Genomic DNA, 27,418 nt, shown 5'->3' with positions numbered 1-27,418 from the left:
ATAATATGTGACCCGTTCTGACAAAACCAGGAACAAGTCGCATTTTTGATATTTCATGATTTGAATAAAAATGTAAGAACGAGACATATAAGCAAAATGATACCAACATTATATAACATCAATACTTTTCAAGATATGGATAATTTTGTAAATGATACCTTGATAAAAGAATACAATACAAAATATTATTGCTCCCTGTACCGTTCCACAATATGAATAAATACTATATGGAACTATAATCTATCAAAATATATATCTTTGGAATTAATTACACCTGTCTTTGAATGTTTAATACATATATATATAATCAATTTCATAACATCTTTAATTGAAAAACATCACAAAGACCGTAAGTTTGGTCCTGAAGGAAAATTAGTGCTAGTCTAATGCACTTAATATCACAATTAGGCCTAAAAAAGAAAGTTGTTTGATTGGCGTAACATAAAAAGAAAATTAGGGTAGGTCGGTCTGCATTTAAAAAAATAAATAAATTTAACACATTTTAAGCGGTAAATTGCGTATGATAAAGGCCTTGGAACTTTTTGTTTCTTTTTTTTTAATTGATTAAAAAAAATTCAATTTCTTTGCAAAAAGAAAAAAGTCTAGGGTCGGGCCTATTTTTAGGGTCGGTCAGGGTTACGCCAATCAAACAATTTTCTTTTTAGGCCTTATACATATACCATAAAAATTTATCTAATGGTGCACATGGGTTCCTTTGCTTTACCGTAAATTTCTTGTACAAACAGAAAGCCCCCGTCTCTGAAAATCCCAACAAGAATTAAGGATATGTGCCCTTATTTGCTGGTGGGAGTTTTACGGGAGAGCAATTTTAGCTTGTGCCTAAAATTGCAGTTATTTGAGGGAGCCCATATGCGTCATTAGGTGAATCTTTACGGAATAGTATTCCAGTCATGATGAAACAGTCAGGTTCAGACATATTTTTCGTCTGAACCTGACTGTAGGGTTCCGCAATTTCGTATACCACCTCAGTGTCTAAGCTCTAATACAACTTGCTATCCACTTGCACATTTCGGACGGCGCATCTAGGGATGAGTTTATTTACAGGCAAAATATAACCGTGCATATCGTGCAAGAATGTATACAATATAGCAGATTTTAAAATATGGTAAAAGTAGATAAAATTTGAAAACAGTTGTACCAGATATTCATTTCTTGTTTATAAATATTTAGATTCATGATATTTGTTCGTATTGACAAGGAAGTAAAATTGCACTATTTTTTCCAACATGTTTGTCGAGGCTACTTTTATTTAGAGCACAAATCGCTCGGTATAAATATGATTTCACTTTAAACATGGCGGACACAACGTGAGTGTAGCGCTAGCTGTACGGGTGAAGCAAGGACCGAAAACGCTGATTAATATGATAGGTTGAAAAGCAGAAAACACTAGGAGAATTATACACGTGGAAGATCTATAATTTTTTAAGGTGCAAGTGGCGAGCACAGATGCTGGACCATGGCGTGATGTTGCAGCTACGGAAATTCAACATTTGGTACCTGGAAAAATGACCATCTAAACAGGAAAGAAATTAAAAAAAAAAAAGAAAAAAAAAAGACTTTTCCCAACCGACCGACCCAATTTTTAAAATCCATTCGAGGGCAAGCAAACAATTTATTTTTTTTGGCCTAATAAAGAGCATGCTATATCATTTACTGATGTGTTTGTGTATAAAATGATATGTCTTTCCACCAGAAAACCCAACAATGATTGATGGGAAGGTGAAGGGTTGTAGTCATACCTCACACCAAAGAAGGCACACATTTTAGATTGTACAATTAAAAAAATGTCAATTTTAGAATATGAATTAATCTTAGAATGTCAAAGCACAATATTAGAATGTCAATTATAACAGAAATGCGGTTTAAAACAGTCCCAAGTTTTGAGTTCCAGCTACTTTTGACACGTATTGAAGATTCTTGACTTAAGATATCTTTTTGGACATCTTCCCCTGGGGAGGTACTCAATACAAATGACCATACGGGATGTGCTACAAACATGGGTCAAATTTTCAGTCATTTGGTATATCAATGATCCCTTTTTCTGGGCCAATTTTGGTATATGGATGGGCCTTTTTTTCAACAATTTATTAATTTTTTCAAAAAATAGCTCAAATCTGCATCACTGTAGCCAACATTTTTGAAATTTCACCAAAATTTGGAGGAAAATTGGTAAAAATTGTGTTAAATTAGGCTGATAATTTTGAATTTTGGTATATATCGATGGGTCAAAATTTCTTGAAAATTGGTATAATGATGGGTCCCCTTTCAAATTCTTAGCGGCACAACCCTATCCAAACTAAACTTGAGTACCTCCTGGATGCATCCTTCCTGTAAAACCATATTGACACATCATTTCAATAAAATAGATCACCAGGCCCAGTACCAGGCTAATATATCTTAAAACATCTTCAAGAATGCAATCCCAGATCTCCATATACATGTAGGAACCATATCTTCTCTGTCTGAAGAACTGCTGCAGTGTGCCTTGTGATCATCCCAAGTTGAGTGCAGTGAGCCTTCATGATGGTCCATTGGTTGGTGTCTTCAATGAATGTCTTCTTGACATTGGAGGAGATGGAATATGAGGTATGATGTCACAAATGACAAATCCTTCTTCTTGAAATGCTGCTTTTAACTCTTTCTGTAAGGAAAATTATAAAATTAACAAGTGCAAAATAGAGTCATAAAGTGGTTTCATGCATACTTTGATCAGCTCGTAACATCGCATATTAATATCAAAATATTTTATTTTGAGAATTTTCTTGTGACATCTTGCCAGAAGCACCACAAATTATTAATTCAAATCCTATACCTTGTCTACTTTCTTTAACACACAAAATAAAGACTAGACAGGTCAATATAACAGCACTCTTAACATGGGTCTACTTTTCAGCATAGTGGTAAAAGCCTAACATTTGCCGCCTATTACGAGTTAACCAAGACCATCTAGGTGTGTGTAGAAGCAGCAAAACAAATATGTGGCGTGATCAAGCATGTTACTCCCTAAAGATGAAATCAAAAGTAGAATTGTATTCTACTGTTTTCAGCAGTGTTCAAAAATCTTGGGAACCCTACAATTTTGGAAAAAAGTACTTGGAACATTTGGTACATGACTACACGTTGTCGTAATTCTGTGCAGAATTCTCAATGATCATAGAAATGATATGCATTTTGTTTTTGAACAAACATGACATCTACAGGGTGTATCAAAATGATTGGTACCGACGTCTTCCCATTTTTACAGAATTTTTTTAACTATTTTCTGAACCAGTTTAGTGTTAATTGTTTAAATATATGAAATTACAATATGTTTATCCTCTCTAAGAATTTTAGATTATAAAGATAGCACATTCCGTTCAGAAGTTACATGATTCTAAAGGAGAGTAGGTGTTTTTACAAAATGCATCGTAACGCTGGATCACTAGTGCGCAATTTTCAAAGCTCTATTTTACTACAAGTATCTTTTAAGTGACAATGATATGTTAAAAAACTTGGAAATGTTTTATTTTTTTTCCTTTGCCTTTTCTTCATTTATAATGTATATGATCTAATCAATATTTATTGATTGAGAGTAATAACAAAGCCGTAATACTTCATTGACTTGAATAATTTAGGTGGGGTGAAAGTTTGTGTATTATTAACTTCTAAGGCGGTAATTTAAATTGTAGTATAGGATGCATTGAGATTACTAAGTATATGGTTGGGCAGAATGGTTATAGACTGTAGACGGTGTTGTATATACGTTAGACCTGATAAAAGTTTATAAAATGGCTCCACACTATTCCAAACTTCAGCGCGCGTTCATAGTGAAGCATTACTGGTTAACACGAAGCTATGGTGAAGTGCAGAGGAGATTTGGAAGACAGTTCCCAAGAGCAAGAAGGGTCCCATGCAAACATGCAATTACTTACAATGTTGAAAAATTTGATGAACATGGAGAGGTCAAAAATCGCCATGCTGAGGCCTGTGGCAGACGGCGAACAGGTCGGAGTCGTCACAACATTGTAGCTGTACAGCAATCCTTGAGGCGTAACCCAGATGTGAGTGCTCGTCGAAATCCGTTGCCCCATATCCCTTCGGCTACATTCAACCGGATTACACGCCTGGACCTAGAATGGCACCCCTACAAAATCCAACGTCGTCATGCCCTTCATGCTGGGGACTACAGACGAAGAGTAAGGTTCAGCCGATGGCTTAATGACACCGTTATCATTGATGAGGCAAACTTTTACATGAATGGGAAGGTCAGCACAACCCATGTCCGTAGATATGCTCCAAAAGGACAACCACCGAGAGACTTCACTTATGACATTCCCTCAGATAAGCGCAAAGTAGTAGTATGGATGGGAGTTATGGGTAATAATGAACTGATTGGACCCATATTTGTAGACGGAACATTGACAGCACAGAAGTACTTAGATATTTTGAACAATCATGTACAGCCTCAGCTTGTCCAGCGATATGGGCAGTTACCAAATGGATCAATCCCAGGTGTGAGGTTCATTCAAGATGGGGCATCACCTCACACTGCCAGAATCGTAAGACAGAGACTACAAGAACTGTTTCCTGGATGTGTTGTTGGTTTAGGTCATGACCAAGAATGGCCTCCAAGATCACCAGATCTCACACCGTGTGATTTTTTTCTGTGGGGTTACCTCAAGATGAAAGTGTACCAACAAGGGCCACCAGATAGCATCCAATCGTTAAGAAGAAGGATCGTCACTGCTGTCACAAGACTACGCAGAGAGGACATGACAGAGAGGGCAGTTCTTGATATGTTAGAAAGAGCTCGCAGATGTATCGCACTCAGGGGTAGACAGCTTGAAGGTAGAGCTGGACAATGATTTGGAACTGCACCCCGAACTGCATTGATGGGATAAACTTGAACTCACCTTCAAAATGACTTAAACTGACTCATTGTTGCTAAAGACAAAGATAACTAGCGTATTGCTTTCAGTGTTTGCCATCAGTCATTCTAATGGATCATATATATTTTCTTATCATCAAACAGACATGCCATTGCTGCATATTGTTGGACCATTACATTATTTAATCAAAACATTGCACTTGTTGTGAAAGAAAATCACGACTAGTTTATTCTGGAACTCAAGCATGTGAATCTATCTTATGTTTACAAATATTTATTGGATTTATGAGATTCTTGTGCAATATATATTTATTTGACAGTACTGAACTGAATTTTAAACCTATAATTTATTAAATATATATACATGTATTTCTAAAAGTATATGTAAAGCAATTTTATGTTATGTACTCTGAAGTGAGATATGGATTGACAGCATGCATGCAATAAATAGTTCAAGCAGTAAACATATTCATCTTGTATTGTGTTAGTAAAACCATGATTACGTCGATCTTCATTTAAATGACAATAGCTCCCAGTTGAATCAACCTATTATCTTCACATTATCAAATCAATAAGTTAACATATGCCCCTTTCTATTTATAGTACAAAAACTATATTAATTAGTCATTTTATATTTTTGGTATATTTTTGAAAATGTCACATATCCCGGTACCAATCATTTTGATACACCCTGTACAACAATGATTTACCCTTCCCCTCTCCCTATCAATGTTGGAACACTTTGGGAATTTGCTGAAGACATTGGCATTTCACAACATTGCATGGGGGAGAGGGGGTGTCAGTTTTCCATTCTTGATACAAAAGCATTCCAAGACTAATTTTCAAGATTGTAGGTCTAATTGTGATATAAAATTGGATCAATCGAGCCCATATTTATTGGTTGAGCTATGAGTTTAAAAATATTACACAAGTCATATAGCTCGACTAATAAATATTTGGCATAAAACATCAAATTTTATCATTATTGTTTTGGATCCAATATTTTCACATACTTGTTGGACTCATCAAAACATAATAATGATGGAAGTTGGAGCATATTGCCGCCTAAAGGAAAAAATGAAAATTACATGTTGTCAAAAAGTGACTAATTTTGCTTAATTTATATTATGCAATCTTTACAAGCATGGATTATTCATGTTCAACGCAAAGCAGGTAGGTGGATAATAATTATTTTATTTTTATTTTTTAAGAAATCATATTCAAAAACTACATATTATACTTAACAATGACTCCTTATATCTTATGATGGGGCTATTTCATTAATATATCTCTCCATGTTTAAAATCTGTTTAGACTTTAAAAAAAATTCTAACGTGCAAACAGAGTAGGGTCATGAATGTGACAATATTTGGCTGTATGATAAGGACCATTGATGTCAGGATTTAAAAATTCATATATATTGGCCACTCAATATTGATATAAATTGATCAATTGATTTTCCTCCCAATTTTATTTGTATCTTCTGTTTTCATCCATACATAATAACCATCTGCTAATACTTCAACCTACAGTTTCTTTCATTCCTTGCTGGCATAGAAAGCCTTTCTCCTTGGGACCACAGTAGAACAATATCATCACATGACCTAGAACAATTGCTCAATTTCAGTCCTTTTCCCCCAATTTTTGCGATACTTTTTTCATTATTGCCAACTTGGATATAGTGATATCGGCCATATCAATATTACTGGACAGTGGATATATTGATTATTATCGAGATATCGATGGTCTTTAGCTGTAACCTTAGATTCATATCACACTCAAATTCAGCTGATGCCGGTTCAGCGTTCAGACCTCACGATATTTGAGCTATTTTTTAGTTTGCTCACGCGGTACCTGAAATAGCATCGATCCACACAGGCAACATGCCATGATTCCACGGTATGGCTGTAACATCTCATATCTCTTACCAATTTATTTGTATCCAAACAGACACCAATAACAGCACCACCACTACCTGGAAACTTTGCTGATGACCCAAACTGAAAGATAAGGCACACAGCATAGAGAATAGTTAGTTACCAAATTCAGAGGGGTGTGTGTGGTTCTTAGATTTCCATCAAATTTCATCAAGGCCTGTTGTGTTGCACGTTTGGCTCCAAAATCCTGATGGTCGGTTGGTCCGTACTGGTAAAGAAGCAGCTTTGCCCAAGTAAAATATTCATTTCAGCATCCCAAGGCATACCTATTAAAATTTATATTTTTGCAGATTTCTTTTCAATGTCTTCTAAGCTTCTTTGCAGTTTATTCTAATCATCACAAAAATGTGGACATTCTGCGTCAAAGTGGGATGAAAAAAATTGGCTACATAAAATAAATTCTGCATAATTAAAGACCGAATTAAAAAGACTAGTTTGCATCTGATGTCATCTGTCAATCAAACACGAGCAAGGTTTGTTTACAAGTCTTGTGATGATGAGTTATGTTTGTGAAGGTTGTGATTATGAGTTGCTGAATGCAGCGGTAAAATAGGGCACCTTATGGTTAATTTTGCACCTTCAAATATACAAACAGTCTCAAAAGTTAGGTCTTTATATCAGGAAACTTTCCTTCCCGAAAACACCATGTCAACAATGCCTAGAAAAGTTACTTTTTGCCTTGTAAAAATACGTAATTTTGCACCCTTTTCTGCTATTCCTTTTCTCTGATCAGCACCAGACGCATCGACCTTCTGTTTACGCGCTCTTAACCAATCAAGTGTCGTAGGGAATTTGATTGGCATTGACGTCAGACGCAAACTAGTCATTTTAATTCTGTCTTTAATTATAGCACATATCCTTTGAATGAAGTTTCTGCTCTTGCTGGCAGATTTGATGAGGCAAACCTTTGGCTTACCTGGGAGGGCGAGTTAGCGAGCGGTAGTTCCTCGCTTTGCACCACTGAGGTCCCGGGTTCAAGCCTCGGCGCGCCCAAGGACTCATGTGCACTTGGTTTATCCCGATTCCATGCTCGCTCTCGCAGGTTTTCTCCGGGATCTCCGGTTTCCTCCTGCTTTCAAAAAATCGGTGATTAGTTGTTTGGCTATCAAAACTTCCTTCACCCAATGGAATTTGGGGAGCTGCATAGATAATTGGTGGATGTTACAATCTAAGTGCGGATAGGTTTGCGCCAAGTTCGGCTGCAACCAGCCTAGTTGATGCGATCTGATTGTGATGATCCACCATGGCAGCGAAATTACAGCGCTTTGATCCCTCTAAGATCCGGAAAAGGCGCTATATAAAACACCGAAATTTATTTATTTATTTATTATTTACCTGTCTTCCCAGGTTTATCATTCGGATGTTTTCTGAACCAAGAATATCATCACCATACAACTGTCTTCTTAAGTCAAAGTTAGTATTCATAAGACCCTGTAATCTACTGAAGTCACCGGTCTCTAAGGCTTCTCTGCAGAAGAATGAAACAGTAATAGTTTGATATTAGCATGAACATTTATCTGTATTGGTAATCCATAAAAAGATTTTAGCTCTTGATCTCAATACATAAATATTTATCTCTGATGATCGGTATACCCAATGATCGTAAGTGAGGGTATGCTGTGAAACTAGTAGTAACGGTTGCTTTTTCCAGAGGTCTATACTTTGAATTTGTTTGTAAATATTTATCTCTGTAATTTTCAGCTGTTACTGCTACAGTCTTCAAATGACCACAAGAAGAACCTGCCAAGAATCATACATCGAAGAGACTAAACATTCTCTTAAGACCAGATTTCCTGAACATAGATGTCCAAGCACCACTTCATCCCAGGTTTCCAACCACATCCATATTGAGTTAATCTTTAACATCTGCTATTTTGGATTTTTATGTACATGTACATTGTCCAGAGTATCATGCATTTTGAATTAAAAACCAGCGGGATATAAAGCTCAATATCTTACTTTGCCTGGTCTGTGAGGGAAGCAAACTGTTGCATTGCTGTGATAACTTCTTCATCACCTAGATGGAAGGAACATAACTAAGAGTTAGTTGTCAGGATTATGTGATTGTAGGTCACGCAAGAGTAATCAAACATAATATCAATAGTGAGAAAGCCAAAATCATTGACAAATACCCCATCTTGATAAAAATTATGGTAGAGGATTAAATAAGACATCAGACTGATACAAATTTAAACTTGACTTCATTTGTGTGTAAATAGGGTTGCCACGTTTTGAGCTGCACTTCAGGACTTGTCTTCTAATGATGACCCTGGTCTAGTTTTTCCAAATTCAAAGTCAATTTAAAATTGTGATTTTGCAGTGTAAATAAACGTGTAATTAGAAGTCCAATTCATAATGGTTACAAAAGCATAAAATGAGGGCTTAAAAGTTGTATTCAATTTTGTTTTGAAGTTAACTACTTGGTGTAAAGACCCTGTTAACAAAATACTAATCCTTAGTTGTAATTTGAATTTGATATCGCAGTTGAGTCAACTTCTCTGTGTGTAAACTGGGTCATATATTCACAAAAAGAGAGTAAAAGTCTAATTCACTTTTTTTTAAAGCCAACTTCCATTCCCTGTTTGTGGTAAATTTCTTGTCAAAAAAGACATGATTTCAATTTGATGTGTTGCATTTCAGGTCTTATATTCCCTTGAAGAGCTGCTAAAAGGACTTGTCAAAATAACTGACAGAATGTGTAGTTTTACATCTTTTTTAAAATTCTTATTTTTTGTTTTTATTTCAAGCATATCTAGGCATTAACAGCTGAAATCTGGACGACAAAACTGATGAAACTTCGGACAGGCACAAGTTATCTGGTGAAGTGGGTCGCCGTAGATAACTGGTCCTGCATTTTTACATGAAAGGTAAGTACAGCCAACAATCAGGCTGTTCGGAAGCGACTGTTATCAGATCTTTTCAAGATGAGTCATGGGGAGAGCAGATTTGATTTTTTGGTCCTACAAGACGATCCATGATTTGCTCTTACCGTTATTCCATCTTTCCCTGATATTGCTGTGTATTTTCCCGAATCACTTGGATTGCGTATAAATGCTAACCACATAGGGGGCGCTAAACTGACATCCAATGACACATAGTTGCCATGCCCTTGTGTGTCCAGTAACTCCTTAATAAAGTCCATGTACACCAGTCCTTCATAAACCTGCAAAATACATTGTGTAATTTTTATCATCAATGACATGACTTCTATACATGCCATGGTTAATACGAGGGGCGGTCAATAAGTTCGTAGAACAAGGTACTTGAAAGAGTACTAGCCAATTTCTTTTTATCTCTCCCTTGAGCATGGTCAATACATACCTTAATGTACTCGTCGCAATTTTTCTTGAAACCTTCTATGTCAACAAAATGGAAGTCTTCCGATAGCTCCTTGAGCCACTCTTCAGTGAAGGCTCACCAGCATTGATCACCAGCAAACCTGGTATTATGAAGGTAGGACTTAAAATTCCAAAATAGATTTCACTAACTGAAGGCCATGCCTGAACCACAATATGGTTAGTTTAATTAACTGACCCCTCTATCGTGAATGGCAGCTTGACAAACTAAGAATAGCGTACAGGACACAATCCGAGAACAGCCACATTCCTACCATCAACCTTCTTCACACGATGGCTTGCCTCAATTTTGCTATAAAAATTGTATGATATATGCCTATAATTGTACTTTCATTTTGGCAAATGATCTGTCATCAAGACTATCCCTGGATCTCAGAAACAGCGATGAAGACCTTGCACTACGGTGACCGAGTGATGATCTTCTTAGGGGTGTGAGATCCAGATGCTTCCACTAAATTCACTCATAATTCCAGTGATTAATGTATGCCTTATCACCTTTAGCCACATATAGATTAAACTTGCCTTGGTCTTCATTCTAAGTGTATAGAAGGTGTGGACCTTAATATGTCAACTGGTATCAATTGTGTACATGAATATTCTGGGACCCCCATCTAGAATACACCATGGGATACCCAAATGTTAATGGATTAATATTGAAAACACATTCATCAGAGTTGTCATATTTTGTGGCTATGTCATCGATCTTATTTGGCTCTTTATTCATTATCAATGCCACTGTATCAGCGCGTATATCATTCGTGGTGACGTCAGCAAGTCTTTAGGACCTTGGATGATCTTCAAGGACGCTTATTCCATTCTTGAACTCTAAGAGCCATTTCGTTGCTGTTGAATACCAATGACTTCATTGCCATTTACAACAACTGTACATTGTTAAAGTTTATTTGAGTTTTCACCACCGTCGGGAGAAATTTCCATGATGACCCTGTATTCACTTCTGGTAGTACCTGTAAATTCATGGAGGTAGGCTTCCTCTGAAGAGTGTCCTGCCCATATACAGTGATGCAAAAATATAATATCTTTGCAGTCATGTTTTGAAGGAACAAGCTTTCAAATGAGACCAAATTCAATACCGTGCGACAAAGTAACATACCGAGTTCTACGAACTTTTTGACCGGCCCTCGTATGGTCATTAAATGGACATTGATGAGACCCTTGTGTTCAAAACTGTGACCACAGCCAGACAAACCCCTTCTCTCCCATGACTTAAGTCAATATTGTTTTGTATTTCTTGATGCACATATTATCAAAAACCAAGCATTCCTTTTCATGAACCATGATCTCTTTTTTGTAAAACGACCAGAAAAATTGCCCTCCTGTGTAAATTACAGTCTAACATTGTAGACTGTGATACATGGGGCAAGAATTGCTTTAATTACTTTACAACAGTTTTTTTGTTCTTCAAAGACATTTAGAAATGGCTCAAGTTGAAAGATGCCTGTAAAATCAAGGAATACTCTGCTGACTGAATTGGCCAAATGAATTGACCGACCGACTGAGGGCGGCTGTCTATAGGCAAAATAACTATATCTCGATCATGAGAGGATGTACCTTCTGCGTCAGCGTACTTTTCATAGAATAACACGATGACGCAACCTATTTGATCGAACCTTTACCTTGCCTAGCAATGACCGTGTGATTGGTCAATTCTCAAAAGCTGTGTTTGCGCTGTAAGCACCAGTCATTGTGTAGTACACTCGACGCAAGTACCTGTGCGTACCCAAGTTGGCTCTCATGATCGAGAATTAGATATTTTGCCTATAGTAATACTTACCTGTATAACCCTATCTTGTAAACCTGCATTAATAAAGAGCTCCTCAGTCTCTACATCTAACACAAACTGTGGTTGTCTTGCTTTAGGAAGATCCTATACAAAGGAAACAATAAGAGTTGGTGTAAGTGATGGAAGATACAGTTTAGCTGTGAATTCATACTACACATATTTACACGTTGAGTTGGTGATATCATTGCTTTAACCCTGTTGCACTGCAAGTGAGCTAAAAAACCACTCTTGCATGCATGCATGCACGTGTATATGCTCCACAGGATTATGTTAGTGCACAAGTCAATAATGCGACTAGAGCAGTGCTTCCCAAACTTTTTTTCCTGTAACCCAAATTTCATAAGACAATATAGGAGTGACCAATAGCATAATACAAATGCTGATTGTTACCAGGTAAAATTTCCAAAAGGGGCACAATCTCCAAGTCGACCAGCTGACCGGCTGCCAGAACAATTTATTGGGACAAATATGCTAAAATGGGTTAAAAGGGGTTACATGACCAATACAATTTATGTACAGAAATGTGTTTTCCTTTTGGCAAGTCCCGCGACCACTTTTGGAAGAGGCTGCGACCCAAAAAAAGGATCATGACCACAGTTTAGAAACTGCGAAATTCCCACCTACCTCATTACTAAACTCGAGGTGAAACACCCATAGTCTGCTTACAAACCTTCAATTCATTTCACTTGGATTAGGAGCTATAGAGGCCGTCAGCATTTCGCCATCTTGTGGGTACAAATGATACGCGTGTTCATGCGTCGGACACTATGTGCAGGGCGCAGCTTGCCACGCAGCTATTATCACGCATCAACACAGTGATTTTGCTGTTCACGCATGGAGATCGAACGACCATCGCAGCGTGTACCCACAAGATGGCGGCATATGTCACGCTGACGGCCTCTATTAGGTGTAATCTGTATTTTTGAAAGATGTTTGTATCAACTGTAGGGCTCATTATTATATCGCCACATTGTGTCAGAAGTATTCCAGTACTGACAGAGCTCTAAGTATCACTATTTAAACTTACCGTGTAGTTGAGGTCAAAGAAATGCATGAGACAGTTTAATGTTGCTGTGACGATGGCACTGCTTCCTGCAAGACCCTAACAAAGCAAACAAACAAACAAACAATTATATCATAGAGTGGTCTAAAAAGAAAGTAGCCTGTAAGATATGAAATATTACCTGATGACCCAAGTAGAAATTGGCTAAGCTGTATTTTTGCTCAAAATGGTACCATGATTCCTGACATTACCATGATAACCTGTCTGCCATTTTGACCCCCTAGCTTACTGAATAAATACTGTCCACGCACTGCACCTGGTTTTTCCAATTTGAGAAAGTGCTGTGTTACAGCACGAAACGTCATTGAGGTATGTTTAACATCACCTTTATTTGGATTTGTTTGAGAACATTTTAATATAATTTTCCAATCTTGATTTGAGATGGTCTATTGATATTAACTTTATCTACTGCCACAGATTTCCAAATTTACAACACAGTATATGAGTTTCATAAAAAGTGTTTCATCCTTGACAGACCCCATTGGACTATTCCAGTTGAAATCCATACACCCCCTGTGGAAGTCATGACCTTAATCTTCCGCACAGGGAGTGTGAATTTCAAATAGGGTTACCTGAATGGGTGACTCAATTTGAAATCTACACTCCCTGTGTGGGATATTAAGGTCATGTCTTCCAAAGGGGTGTATGGATTTCAAATGGGAGTCACCCTTTCAGGTGAATGGGCAACTCCATTTGAAATTCACACTCCCTCTGTGGAAGATTGAGGTCATATCTTCCATAGGGGGTGTATGGATTTCAACTGGGACAGCCCATTGAACTGTGACCTACTTACCACTTGTCTTGGTATATTGGTATCATACTTTAAAGTGAAGTTTCTCTTTGGTAACGCAATGCTGAAACAGAAAAAAACAATAGAGTGTTACTGATGTAACTGTTTAATAAAAAAAACTATGTATAAAAAACCCTAAGTCAAACAACTCAGGACCTATTGTGGTAAATCTGTCATATTGTCATGCATGACAAGCAAAATATAATTAAAGACAAAATTAAAAAGAAAAGTTTGCATCTGACGTCACTGTCAATCAAACTCTGTACAACCATTGATTGGTTAATGATGCGCAAAAGGAAGGTTGATTCATCTGATGCCGATCAGAGAAAAGGAATCACAGAAAATTGCGAAAAAATGTGTACATTTTCAAGGACAATAGCAACTTTTCTAGGCATTGTTGACATGGTGTCTTTAGAAAAGAAAGTTTCCTACTATGAAGACCTAACTTTTAAGACGGTTTGTATATTTAAAGGTGCAAAATTAACCACAAGGTGCCCTGTTTTTACCGCCGCTTTCAGCAACTCATCATTACGACACTTGCAATTAAAATGCCTGAGTTTTTTTGACAGATGCATCAGATGCAAACCAGTCTTTTTAATTCTGTCTTTAATTATAGTGTACTCCAGCAATTGTCGGCAAAAAATTGGCCATTGGCACAATGCAATCCACATAGAATGTAAACAAGCCCATACCTTGGATTGAAGTTTGTATAGCGAAAAAATCTGGAGGTACACTGTCCTGCACTCCATGAGTGACACACAAACATGGTGGAGTAACTCTTTGGCCTGTATGCAGAAAACAAGTTAGACCAGGTCTAACTTTAGACCTGGTCTAACTATGGGGATTAGACTTAGAGAGGGATACCTTTACTCTTTTCTTTTCCTCCTTTACTCCTAGTAAAGTCCAAAAGTTCAATTGAAAATAATATAGAGAAAGGTATGTACACACCAAATAGTTCCTTCTCCATAGAACTAATCTCCATAGTTAGACCAGGTCTAAAGTTAGAACTGGTCTAACTTGTTTTGTGCATACGGACCTTTGGGTCTAATTTCTTTGGGAACGGCAGATTGGTTCAATAAATGTGACACTATTTTAGCTTTGAAAAGAGTCCCAATAATCAATTCGCTATTCTCGCCATGGACCTTACTTTTCAGTGCATGAGGCTGTCAAAACCTGACTGCGGGATCATGGATGTCTTATGAACCATACATGGAATATGTTGTTCACAGGAATTTTTCATATGGAAAAGTTCAGGCCAGACATTGGGCTATTCCAAAAATAGATGCACACCCCCTATAGAGGAGTTCGGATTTCCGGACTTTTTGTCCAGTCGTGACTGTTGGAAATACAGACTTTTAAAGTGTCCAAAGGCAAAAAAATCCAGCAGAAAAATAGTTCAAAATCATAAATCCTCAATTTGAGAGCTCATTTTGGACATTTCCGTAATTTTTCCTTCATTTTATTGGATTTCCAGGCTTTTTCAAGTGACATTTGCCACTGGAATTCCAGTCGTTTTCAGAAAGCAGACCTGGAAATCCAGACATTTCTTTGATTGAAAATTTACTCCTCTATAGGGGGTGTGCACTTATTTCTGGAATAGCCCATTGCCAGATTGAATGAATTTCTAATAATGTTTACACTATATCTATGTAGCTCTATGTGTTGTGCACGCATCGTTCCAGATCAATAAATTCTATTGTTAGTGTACAAAATGTATTGTTATTGATCCCTACACTGTCCTGGGTATCTTTTTAGGGTGAGCATTGTTTCTCTTTCATTTTTTAACTAATCACATTATTTTTCAGAACCAAAACATATGAATTTCTCCAAGGCAATTTTGTTCAGTGAAATTGTATAGTAAATTCACTGGACATTTATAGATTTTTTCTGACCACCATCTACTGTTCAATACACACAAAGCAATGCAAACAATTTCTGTTGTTCGATACGAAATTCCGCACACACAGCGTTACTGGATCATGAAACAGTTAGAAACTGTGGAACATATTTTTTTTTTTTTCGTCATAGCCCCCAATAATTTATTTTTATGACATTTAAAAACAACAGTGAAAACAAACACATTTTCAGCTTTCTGTACATATAATATTGTGTATATATCTACATTAGCAAGGTTATTTTGATCGGAGGAAGCCGAGTCCTGTGGCCAAGTTTGTCACCCATGCAAACGCTATGGAAATTGCTGATATTACGCCGCTTCGTATTGGTTGTTACGATCGACGGTGCTTTATTTTAACCAATTGGAAAGAATTTTATATCAGCATTTGGCTAAGATTGCCAGTAAAATGATGGCGCTTTCGTCCAAAATAAATGATACACTCCGGAAGTATTTATACGCAGAGGAAGCCGGTCGCCATGGACTAAAAACGATCATGCCACAGGAAATTTGGCGAAACTTGGGAACAGAAAAAATTAAATGACGGCGGATTTTTACAAGATATAAATATAAATTTTATACTACAAGATCGGTAACAAACTAAGCTTCAACAAAACCTTTTCGTCCATGAAAAAAGACCATTCAATTCAAAAGAACAGAGTCAAAACCGTGCGAAATCGGCCATTTTTCAAGGGTTTTCAAGTCTTTTCTGACCAGAAAGCAAGTCGCGCTGATAATGAAGCTTGAGTGAACAGGACAAATTCATATGCAACTGGTAATATGTGACACGATCAAGGGAAATGACTCGGATGTCGCCAATATTGTTTTTGAGATATTGGCAAAGAAAGTGTTAAAATTCTTTTGTTTTATATTGTTTTCAGCAATTGATAAACTGATGTAACTTTACAAAGAAAAGTCGTATTAATAAAGAGAACATAACAAGGAATAGAATAGAGAGTAAACGGAAGAAATAATGTCTTCCGCTTTTTCATGACAATGTCATAAAGTCAAATTAGATAAAAAACATCACATTTTACTGTGTAATGCAAGCATTCAATTAAACATGATAACAAAAGAGACTACTTTTCCATATGTGAAACCTGTGCTTACCCTTGTTCATTGCAATATTGGTAGAATTTCTTACAAGTAGCTTGTAGTAACCTGAGTCCCCCTAGATAGCCTTCCTTACGACTGATGCCATGGAGATCACCTAGGCTACCAAACTCAGTGGGGTCATTCAGAGGGTGAGGACAAGCACCTAGAAAGTAAAAAATTCAAACAGATAAATTATTTGGTTATTTTGCTAATGATAAATTACTTACAGCAGACAATTGATGGTGACTTGTGACTGAGAAAGAAAATGGCGTAAGATGAAAAAGACCTGTAAACACACCCAGACTATACTAGAAATTTAAAATGAATGAACACAGCTTTCAACAGCTGTACGCTGTCCAAACGTGATTGTTTATCTGGTATTTCAAACTGCAACTCGAACGCATGACCTTGGATACAATAATTAAAATTCTAACCAATGACAAGTCAAGTGAGTTGGCATGGTTGGATTCACTTCCGCATTATGCACGCACAGTCGCACACGCTGGTGTACATCGTGCAGTGTATGCCAAATTCGTCATGCTATTTCAGGCTGTGTTCATTCAATTGAAATTATTAGTATAATATGCAAAATTTCATATAATTTACCTGATTACAGCCAAAACATTTTAAATGTGAAATTTGAAACTTTCAATGCTGCAAGACTTTTATCTAGTGCAGATAAACAATTTTTTTGAAAATTGTGTGCAATGTTTGCCTACACATCCAATGGATTGTTAACTCACCAAATTATTACTCTCAATGATGGTGACCTCTGCCCAGAAATTAGCGATAGACAAAGAAATTGTTTTCCCATTGAAGCCATCCGAGGGGTTACCCATCAAGCCAATTCTGCAAAAAGAAGAGGGGTAACTTTATATCATATTTTGGATTTTAACTCTCTTCAAGCAGGTGTTGCCTGCATACATGCAGACAACAAGTTTCAATTTTTTTTTAACAGAGGTTATATCGCAAATTTTATAACAATGCACAAGTAAGAAATTTTGTTTGGTAAGGCATGAATTTATTGAAAATATCAAACAAAAAATACGGGACAAAATTCTTCTGTGTTGGCAATTCCAAAAATATCTGTATGTGAAAATATCCATTTATATAGCCTTCTTGTGATGTGGAGGTAGTTTTAAAACACAGGCCCTGAACAAAATATGATTCGCACCCATACTGCCAGGCAAATGGAAATTGTGATGATGCGTGCACATACTGCCAAGCAATGATGTCAGAAGTCAACTCATCTATACAAAGCACAGTTCATGTAGATGCTGCGATAATATGGTTATCTATCAAAAGCTTTATCCTACCTATATGAATGTCAGGTGCATCTCAAGCGGGGCACCAGGTTGCCCTTTTGTGAGTTTTTGCACTCTTTTGCAGCTACGTTCAAAATCCGCTTTCTTTAACTTTGGGCACTCCATTTTTTTTACTTTTCTACACGCCTGATGAATGTAACAAAGTTTTGTCAAAATTGCAGGTTTAGTTTCACCATTTCACTGCCAATTCATTAAAATGAACATATCCATAATTATGTGCTTTATTTGCATACCTTGCATATGCTCGCTTTGTGTACTGCTCCTTTCCCTGCTGTTGGAGTTGCTTGTCTGAGAAATAATGAAGCCATTTCTCATAATCAGCTAAGCCCTGAAAGAGAACAACAAAGTGATTAACAACAGCTCCTCTAATGTTATGTATTGCTAATTTTTTTCAAGAAGTACAAGGAAATATATGTATCGTTTATAGTTATGTTACACAGAAATCTTTTCTTGCTAAGGTAAATAAAGTTTATATTTACATTGTAAAATTGAGAGGTAACTCAGCTTTTGGCTACAAATAAATGTAGCGCCATCCTTTTGTATGTGAAGTCTATGGTAAGCTAGTTAGTGGTCTGAACCCATAAAGTTGCCTAAAGCATTTGTACTTTTCTTGAGATTATTGATTAGCTTATTCTATTAACGGCTCAGTGAACTGCTCTTTTCAGAGCCAACAAAAACTTTTACAATAGCAGATAGGCAAGGTGTACTTGTTCTCTGTTGACAAGGGGCAGCCTTCAGTGAACAGCTCTTTTCGTATCCACCAAACCTTTTACATTAGCAGATAGGCAAGGTCTGCTTGTTCTGTTGACAGGGGCAGTTTTCAGGGTGTCTAGGGTGTGCGCTCTTGAGGCAGCAAAGTCCCTGATTTGTTGTTAAATGGTTTGTGGAATGATGTGTGGCCGTAGTGATCAGCGACAACCTGTAAAGTGTGCTGAGGCTTGTGGATCAACGTCTAGGCGTTGTACCTGTGCGTAGCGCACTAAAAATTACTGCACTTTTTTTTTTTTCAGTGAATGGCTCTTTTCATAGCCATCGGTGGGCCATGGGTGGCCTATATGTCTCATTTTTAGGTACTTTGTCCTGAAGAAGTCAGAGCTACTCCTGAAAAAAAGCTTGACAGTTCCAAACTTGTATGACAGCGGACCTGCTTATATAAAACTCACTAATTGTTATGAACTCCCGTCATAAAAACCTATCCAACTATTGTTTTTAAACAACTGTTCTCTTGGTTGGGTTGACATTGCACATACTGGATAAATAGAATACTTGTAAGCCATAAATAGCACCACTATAATAATGTGTAAAAACAAATTGTGCTTCAGGGGCACAGGTGGTTGACAGAATCTCAAATATGCTACATACCACAGAACCAATAAGTTGGAAACCTGTTGGGAGTTTCATGCCATATACATCCGTCTCATTCACCAACCATTCCTGTAAAAAAAAAGCAAAATATAGGATTTATTTCTTCCACTTTATAAATTAAACAGGAGAACAGTTATAATTTATAACATCTATAATAAATTACTGAAACTGGCAAATTGGTGAGGCTAAAAACTTTTATGGTTTACATTATTTAGGAAAATGGACTTTTGCGATGGCGAAGAACAAGGTTGTTGAAAATTGAAAAAGGCTGCAGAAAATTGAAAACATGTTGGATCCTAGGATGTTAAAATATTTGTCTTTCACAACATCTCTAAAGAGCAAATTGGTTTTCAATAAAAACCTTGTGTCAATCAAAGTTAATTGAATGTTTAAAAAATAGTTTAGTTTGTTAAGGGTGTGGCTTTATAAGGCCAAAAAATTGTTTGGTTGCCCTTCCAAGATTTGGAGGGTCGGTAGGTCGATCTTCTTTTTTTCATGGGCTCTTCCTACATTTTCCCTCCATTTTGAAAAGGCTAGTATTGACAAATGCTTTATAATTTTATGGTCAAAAAACTGTGCATTTTTGGACTGAATTTAAATGGAAATACACTTCTTGTTTTCAATCAAATATGCACTTAATAAATAAAGTGAGTGAATAACAAAATGAAATGTCCTTGATACGGTTCAAATGAAAAGGTTTCTTCTAAGGGCTCATATTGAAATTCCCTTACACAGGAAGGTGTGCGCCATCCTGCAGCTTTCCTGTGCTAGCCTTCTTTTGTTAAAATCCTGGGCAGGGTGTATCACTGATGCATATAATCCATCCGTTTATGACCCGAGCTTTACTGAGGCGCGCCCTTAGCGAGGGGAATCCTGCCTTCTTTCTGTGTGAAAATGTGGTAGGGTATTTCAATATGAGCCCTAAAAAAGTAGTAATTGACCAAAAAAACCTGACCCAAGATTTCAAATTTTTCGGTCGATTCGCTGAGGGCAACCAAACACAATATTTTGGCCTAACTATCATCTTCTTACCATGTACATGCCAAAGTTTCTTTCCTCCACTGATGGGTGTGCTGACAGATAAAATCCTATGGTTGGTATTGTTTCTTTTCTGAAGCAATAGAACACAACGCTAGCTTGGCGGGATGTAGTCATACCAGGTGTTGGCTTCTCAAAGAACTTGGTTATTCTGTAACATATAATGTACACATAAATTGACAACCTAGCATTATAGTAGGGTGGCCACAATGCTAGCTATTGTGTGTACCCCTGCCTACATACACAAATGTATGGTGAAAATTGTAACAGATTCTGCAGCAGTTGGAAAACTTTTGGGCATTTTGAATTCCATATAATTTGTCTCCTAGTAACTTCTGTGCAAACCCGACTACCTAATTAGATAGAAAATTTTCTGCTCGTAATGAAGGTGAATATAGCATTTTTATGCGGTCACGCATAAAAAGGTTACGCACAAAATAAATTTTTGTCATCAAATAAAACTATTTTCCCAAAGATGTACAATTATGCTATATTCAGTTTTACAATCTAGACCCTCAGAGCAAAATCCTATGCAAAAATCAGACAATTTGGTTGTGTAGTTTAGGAAATACAAGCCTTTAAAGGTCATAATTGGCACATAATAGCGCCCTCAATGGTGAAAATCACACATATTTACCTTAAAAGTCCTGGCAAAAGAGTTATTTTTGTGATTTCAGCCATTTTAAAAATGTTGTAAAGAAGCAGATATAGCAATTATGACCCTAGATTTTTAATATTTGCATAACATTAAATAAACAATTAAACAATACATCTCATGCCTTCTTTGGCTTTATTCCCACAATTATCGCTTCATGAATATGCAAATTTATGACAAAATCAGGATTTTCCTAAAAATGGACAATTTTGTGAATCTTTAAAAGGCCGTATCTTCGCAACGGATTGTCCGATTGAGTTGATTCAAAGGGTTTTTGAAATCATTTTGCAGAAGGAACAATCCTAACAGAAAAAGTAATTCCAGGGGTGGGTTTGAAATTTTCATGTGACCTCCCTAATTATAGCGTTACGGTTACTGTTAAAGAGGAACAAACGTTGACCACATAGCAAGAAATCTCAAACTCAGATAATATCCCATCGTGCATGCACTAGGACTTTACACATGTTCTGCATAAATATAAGTTTACACCACCTGCTGGTCACCTCAGAATCAATTTGCATTGTGGGATATGGTGCAATAAAAGCTGTGTCTTGTGGGTGAATGTCACTAATCTCTCCTCATAAAAATAATGTTACTGGATTAAATGGACTTAAACATGCTATATTTCCAGATGTGTTGGTTTCTCTTTAAGTTAAGGTAGGATTAAGTTAGGGTAATTATCTGCTTCTTATATAGGATATAAGCTTAGCTTATAGGTTAGGTGAAGTTTAGGGTTATGGTTTGGGTAGGTAATTGGGTTTTCGGACTAATGACCATTTGGACTATCAATGTGTAACCTTACATACAGTATGTAGGCTACATGTGGGTAACATAAGAACATATCATAGTAGTAACTAGTAGTCAAAGATGTTGTTGAGTGCGTAGAAGAAGCCATCTGGATCCGCCGAAAAGGACATGACACTCTAAACAAGGACGAGGGGGCCTATGCACTCAACAACATCTTTGACCAACTCATCACGCCCTCCACGGTGCATCCTGTTGCCTATAAAAGCAAGCAGTCAGATGTGATGAGTTGCCAGTCTGATGAAGCCACTAGTGTAGTGGTGAAAAGTCACTAAAACGTGAGTAAATCACCTCGTTTGTACTTGGAATTGTTAAAAAAGAACAAAATTCACAGTTGATATCAACATTCCTAATGAACTAGTTCAAAGATCAAGCGTGTGGATCGGATCCCAAATGAAACCATCTACAATCTGACCAACACCACTCCACTGGTCAAGATTCATCAACTCAAATTTCTCGGGCATATACTGCGTCTTGAAGATGACGAGCCTGTGAAAGAATATGCCCTTTATAATCCACCACATGGGAAGAGGAAACCGGGACGGCCGCGCACACTGTACTTACAGTATGTACAGCACCTCCTGGGAGATACTGAAAGGATGCTGCAGGCAAACAAAATTGTTTCGCTTGCCCAAGATCGCAACAGTTGGAGAAAGCTTGTAGTCACCTGCTCCGCAGCCGACTGATGATGATGATGAACTAGTAGTTTAAACATAGTATAGATTTAGATTCTACTATCTCTCTACTGGCTGAGTATTCACTTGGCTCCATTGCTCACCCCCACCCCACCCCTGCTGGAATGCCAATTATAAGCTCTTATAAGCTATTCTATTACCCCCACGACCCACTATTAAAAATCGCGCACTGTGATTTGTTGAAATGCGTCACATGAAAGACCATTAATTAGCAATAAAGCGGCCAGGGCAACAAACTTTATGTTCTTCTTGCATCACAGCACACAGCAAAGCGTGACACAGTATATTAGCGCCGCCCGTTACGCAATGTCACGCAAAGCATTACGCAGTTACGTGTTCTGCAATACTCGCTATCACTTACGCTTTGGCTACGCGTAGGCGCTCCACCTTGAGGTAAACAACTTCAAACATTTGGGCAAAAAAATTGATATTTTCTCTTTAAATTGCACTATTTTGTGGTAATAGAATAGAAATAAAGGGTGCAACATTATCCATTACACGAATAATGTGTCCTCGGCAGTAAAAGCGTTTAAATAATGGGTTCGCTGCGCCTCACCCATTATTTACGTTTTACTGCCTCGGACACATTATTTGCTTGAAAGGAATATGCATTACCCTTTATTTCTTAAATAAAGATTTAATTAATTTTCACCTGTTTGTAGTAGAACAGACCTCTACAATCCCTCTGCTGGCTGAATTTTCACTTGGTTCCATTTCATAGTAAATGGCCAGCTCTCCTTTCTGAAAATATTATAAGAGTCAATTGAGAAGTTGAAATAGTCATTTTAATGCAATTTGAAACCGTAGCACAAATTTATGAGTAAAGCACCAGTTCTGCCGGGGGGGTAACTTGCACAAAATATCCCAGTAACCAATCAAGTTACAGGGGTTACAGGGTGACCCATTCAAGACAAGAAATGGGTAAATGATCCTGGCCTAAGGGTCAAACTGTGTAAATAAATAACGTATTGGTCCGAGTATAGTCCCATGTTCGAGTATAATCCCACCCCCCATTTTTCGAAAAATTTCAGAAATTGTAAAAAAAAAAAATATAAAAAATTTTAAAGTTTTTTTTCGGTTTTGAGTGTCCCTGGACCTAGACCTAGATGCTAGGATCATTCATGGTTGACCTAAAAAAAAAAACTCTATTAATGATTTCAAAATGCATTGAATTTGAATGCATTTTGAAATCATTAATAAATATGACATGAAAACAAAGTATCAATTTTCATATTAAAAATACAAAATATCTTGATTTTTTTAATTTTTTTTAGGTCAACCATGAATGATCCTAGCATCTAGGTCTAGGACACTCAAACCGGAAAAAAAATAAATTTAAAATTTTTTATTTTTTTAATTCGAGTATAATCCCACCCCCCAATTGTGAAAAATTTTCACATAAAAAGCGGGTGGGACTATACTCGGACCAATCTGATACATGTAAAATGATCCCCTACCAGAGTACCTCTGTTTAAAAAGATACCCTAAGTGAGACCTTGCATTGGTCTATCGGTAGGGTACCATAAGTGAGGCCATTTCCACCATCATTTCCAAAAATGTCTAAAAAAATAAAAATAAAAAAAATTAATGTTCTATTTTATTTCTAATTTCTATTTCAATTTTATTTCAACTGATTTATAGCAATTCTGGAAGCCACAAGACTCAGCTGGCTGAATTTAAGACCATAAACAAGAACTTGGGAGGATTTAATGATTTTGATACCATATTTGGCTCCGTTACACAACCAGTATACACACGTTGGGTCACCTCTCTCCCTTTTTGCCTGTCTTTCTGTTTAGTCTTGTCTATCTAGCTCCTTCTCTATCTATGTCCCCCACTCTCTACCTATTGCTGATGTACAGATGCAAATGCCTAAAGATGCCGAAGAAATGCACATATGAAACATCTGCCTCAACGTGTTGACATCATTGACATAACAGGGCGATATTATAATTACCTTTCTTTTGAAGTAGTGTATCACTTGAGCCATGTCAAAATTATGGTCTTGAAATAGCATGTCACCTGCAACCTGAAATTGACAAGAATTTTATGATAAGCGTGGAGAGGACTCAGGGAGTGAGTGAGCTAGCATAATGAACTAGCTAACATAAAATCTGTAAAATCAAGCACAATAAGCCTGTTTTACACTTGAAACTATTTCTCAGCGATTGATGCAAGTCTTTTTGTATGCATATCGACTGCTCAGTGCCAGAAGTGGGGAAGTGCAATAGCTGCCCTGTGAACATTTGGCAATTTACACACAGTATATTGTACTCATCTACACATGGTAGCTATTGCACTTACCCACTTCTGGCACTGAGCAGTCAATATTACCTTTAATTAACAGTGACTTCTAATAATAGTTATGTAGAGTAGAAAATGTGGAATACAAACTAAAATTACAGTATTAAAGAGCAGGGCATGGTGGTGTAGCAATCTAAAGTTTATTTTGGCTTAAAATTAGCAAAAATGATTTGGTTTTTGTTGTTACCTGTGTCGTAAAGTTCCAACTGACGCTCACGTACATTCACATAAGTGTGTGCCATCCATGCATTACACAACATGCAACTAGTGTAAATGCTTCACCCAACTGTGTGCACAACATTCTATATCAATGCATGACAATTTGAGCCTAATTTTATTGCCTAACTATAGGCGAATCCAAATCCACGCATTCCTACACCTGACTAGCAGCCTCTAGTTGGGTAGCCGTCGGCTACAATGCACCCAAAATGTGAAATAATTCGGCCTTGGCGGAAATTTTAAACTGCATAAAGTTTACAACACAATAGGCCCTATAGTTCCCTTGCAAAACACACAGCTTCTACATGGTCTATTAAGCTGTTGAAGTGACATAATAATCGGATTAACTACACCATATCAAAGCGCTACAAATGGATGTATTTTGCGAACAAACGGACTATGTATGAATAGATGCGACAGGATTACCTGCGGAAATATCTCTATTGTATATATTATTCTATTAACCCTCCTCGTCCTTGCATCTTCTCTAGGTGTTAGGCGGCTTTTATTTGCACAATGGGGCGCTCAAAACACCAGGTTGGTGCTAGCGGCTACCCAAAGATGGCCAACCAAATCCTGACCATGACTTGGCTCGTTGGATTTGTCTATAAGCCGAACACACTATAAGGCTTGACTCATAATCTGGAGGTAGCTTGAGTTTGTGGGTTCTAATCCCAGTGGCGCCAATGTGCTGTGCACTTAGGCAAGGCTCTTAAGGGGGTACTACACCCCTGCCCAATTTTGTGCCTATTTTGCATTTTTCTCAAAAATTATAGCGCATTGGTGACAAGTAAGATATGTATATTATAGGGGCAAGGACTGCAACTACTGCACTGGAAATTTTATTTCAGCACAGACAACCGTTGCGGAGTTACAGTAAAAAATGAGGGAAAACCAATATTTGATCAATAAATCAATAACTACTTGCCTTGAGTTGTTGTAATTTTAGTGCAGTAGTTGTAGTCCTTGCAACCTATAATATACATATCTTACTTGTCACCAATGCGCTACAATTTTTGAGAAAAATGCAAATATAGGCACAAAATTGGCCAGGGTGTAGTACCCCCTTAGCCCCTCTTACCTTTCCCCACCCAGGTGTACAAATGGGTACCTGCTTTATTCAGTGTAGGGAAGGGAAGGCTCATTGTGGAGGTGTTGTAGGGATCCCCCACAGCAACATTACATGGAGGAGTCTGGCCCAATCTCTTTGAAAGAGAGATGGGCACTCTGGATGACCTGTGAACAAAGGTTTGTCCCCTTCACTTTTACACAGAGCGGATCCAGGATGGTCAATTACGGGGGACACAAAAGCTATAATTGGCTGAAATAGACTGATTTTACTCGATTTTTTTGTTTTGTTTTAGGGGGCAAAATGGTTTGCTCACTGGATTCACCCACATTATGTTTATATACATCTTCTTCTATACAAAAAGATGATTTTCATATTACTTACCACCAAGACATCATCATTGATCTTCTTATTTCTCAGTACGAGGTCCAAGTCACCTACAGAACCAAGTCTGGGGAGAAAAAAGTAATTTTATTACCAGGGATAAAACTCCTTGTCAAATAATATATACAGGTATGGAAGCTGCCATTATCCTGCCATTGCGTAGGCCTGGAACACTACCGCGACTTCTACCGGCTGTATTGCGTCCGTGCTCCACGTTCAAGTAATAAAATTACCCGTAAAAATCATGGCTTGCTGCATCCAAGGTTAGACCTTTTTCAAGCCAGCTACAGTGTATTTTTTTTTCAAATGTTGAACAGCTATTTTAAATATTTTAATGACATTTTTAGCGCATCCATGAACTAATTACATCCACCAACAATCCCGCTATCCGGGCCAAGATATACAAGAAAATATTGTTTCAAACACGAAAATTAAGTTACACGCCTACACGTAAGACTTGGCAATAATCTATTTAGATCATTGTTTAACAGTTGGGAACAGCGTAACTGTACTGGCGTAGCCATGGTAGAAGGGTGCTAACGGATGCACTTGTTAGCACCCATGGCAGCCCCATAATTGTCAAATTTTGTGATTCAGCGGCAACTTCTGTACAGCATCGTAGCGTGCAAATTTGGCGAATCCGCGTTTCACTGTCAACCCCCTGTTATTACCCTCACAACTCTTACTTTCACTCTTGCTTATGACAATTTATTGAAAATCATGCACTGTGATTTGT

At 37.3% G+C, this 27,418-nt stretch overlaps 1 protein-coding gene across 1 annotated transcript in view; it reads right to left on the bottom strand.

The window, feature by feature from the left end:
* Window positions 1–2,184: 2,184 nt before the first annotated feature.
* The window catches only part of LOC140170193 (uncharacterized), a 31,877-nt gene continuing 6,643 nt past the window's right edge, over window positions 2,185–27,418 (bottom strand). Inside the window, 17 exon segments of the mRNA XM_072193525.1 lie at window positions 2,185–2,662; window positions 6,817–6,888; window positions 8,161–8,293; window positions 8,785–8,842; window positions 9,815–9,856; window positions 9,859–9,988; window positions 11,974–12,066; window positions 13,010–13,084; window positions 13,839–13,899; window positions 16,840–16,987; window positions 17,564–17,673; window positions 18,383–18,477; window positions 19,512–19,583; window positions 20,547–20,703; window positions 23,359–23,447; window positions 24,664–24,735; window positions 26,683–26,749. Of these exon segments, the coding sequence (XP_072049626.1) occupies window positions 2,540–2,662; window positions 6,817–6,888; window positions 8,161–8,293; window positions 8,785–8,842; window positions 9,815–9,856; window positions 9,859–9,988; window positions 11,974–12,066; window positions 13,010–13,084; window positions 13,839–13,899; window positions 16,840–16,987; window positions 17,564–17,673; window positions 18,383–18,477; window positions 19,512–19,583; window positions 20,547–20,703; window positions 23,359–23,447; window positions 24,664–24,735; window positions 26,683–26,749 (1,597 nt within the window). The 3' untranslated portion in view covers window positions 2,185–2,539.

Source organism: Amphiura filiformis, chromosome 14 (genome assembly GCF_039555335.1).
Source record: "Amphiura filiformis chromosome 14, Afil_fr2py, whole genome shotgun sequence".
Classification (NCBI taxonomy): Eukaryota; Metazoa; Echinodermata; class Ophiuroidea; order Amphilepidida; family Amphiuridae; genus Amphiura; species Amphiura filiformis.
The sequence above is the reverse complement of the archived record's forward strand: the minus strand, read 5'-3'. Positions and strand labels throughout refer to the sequence as shown.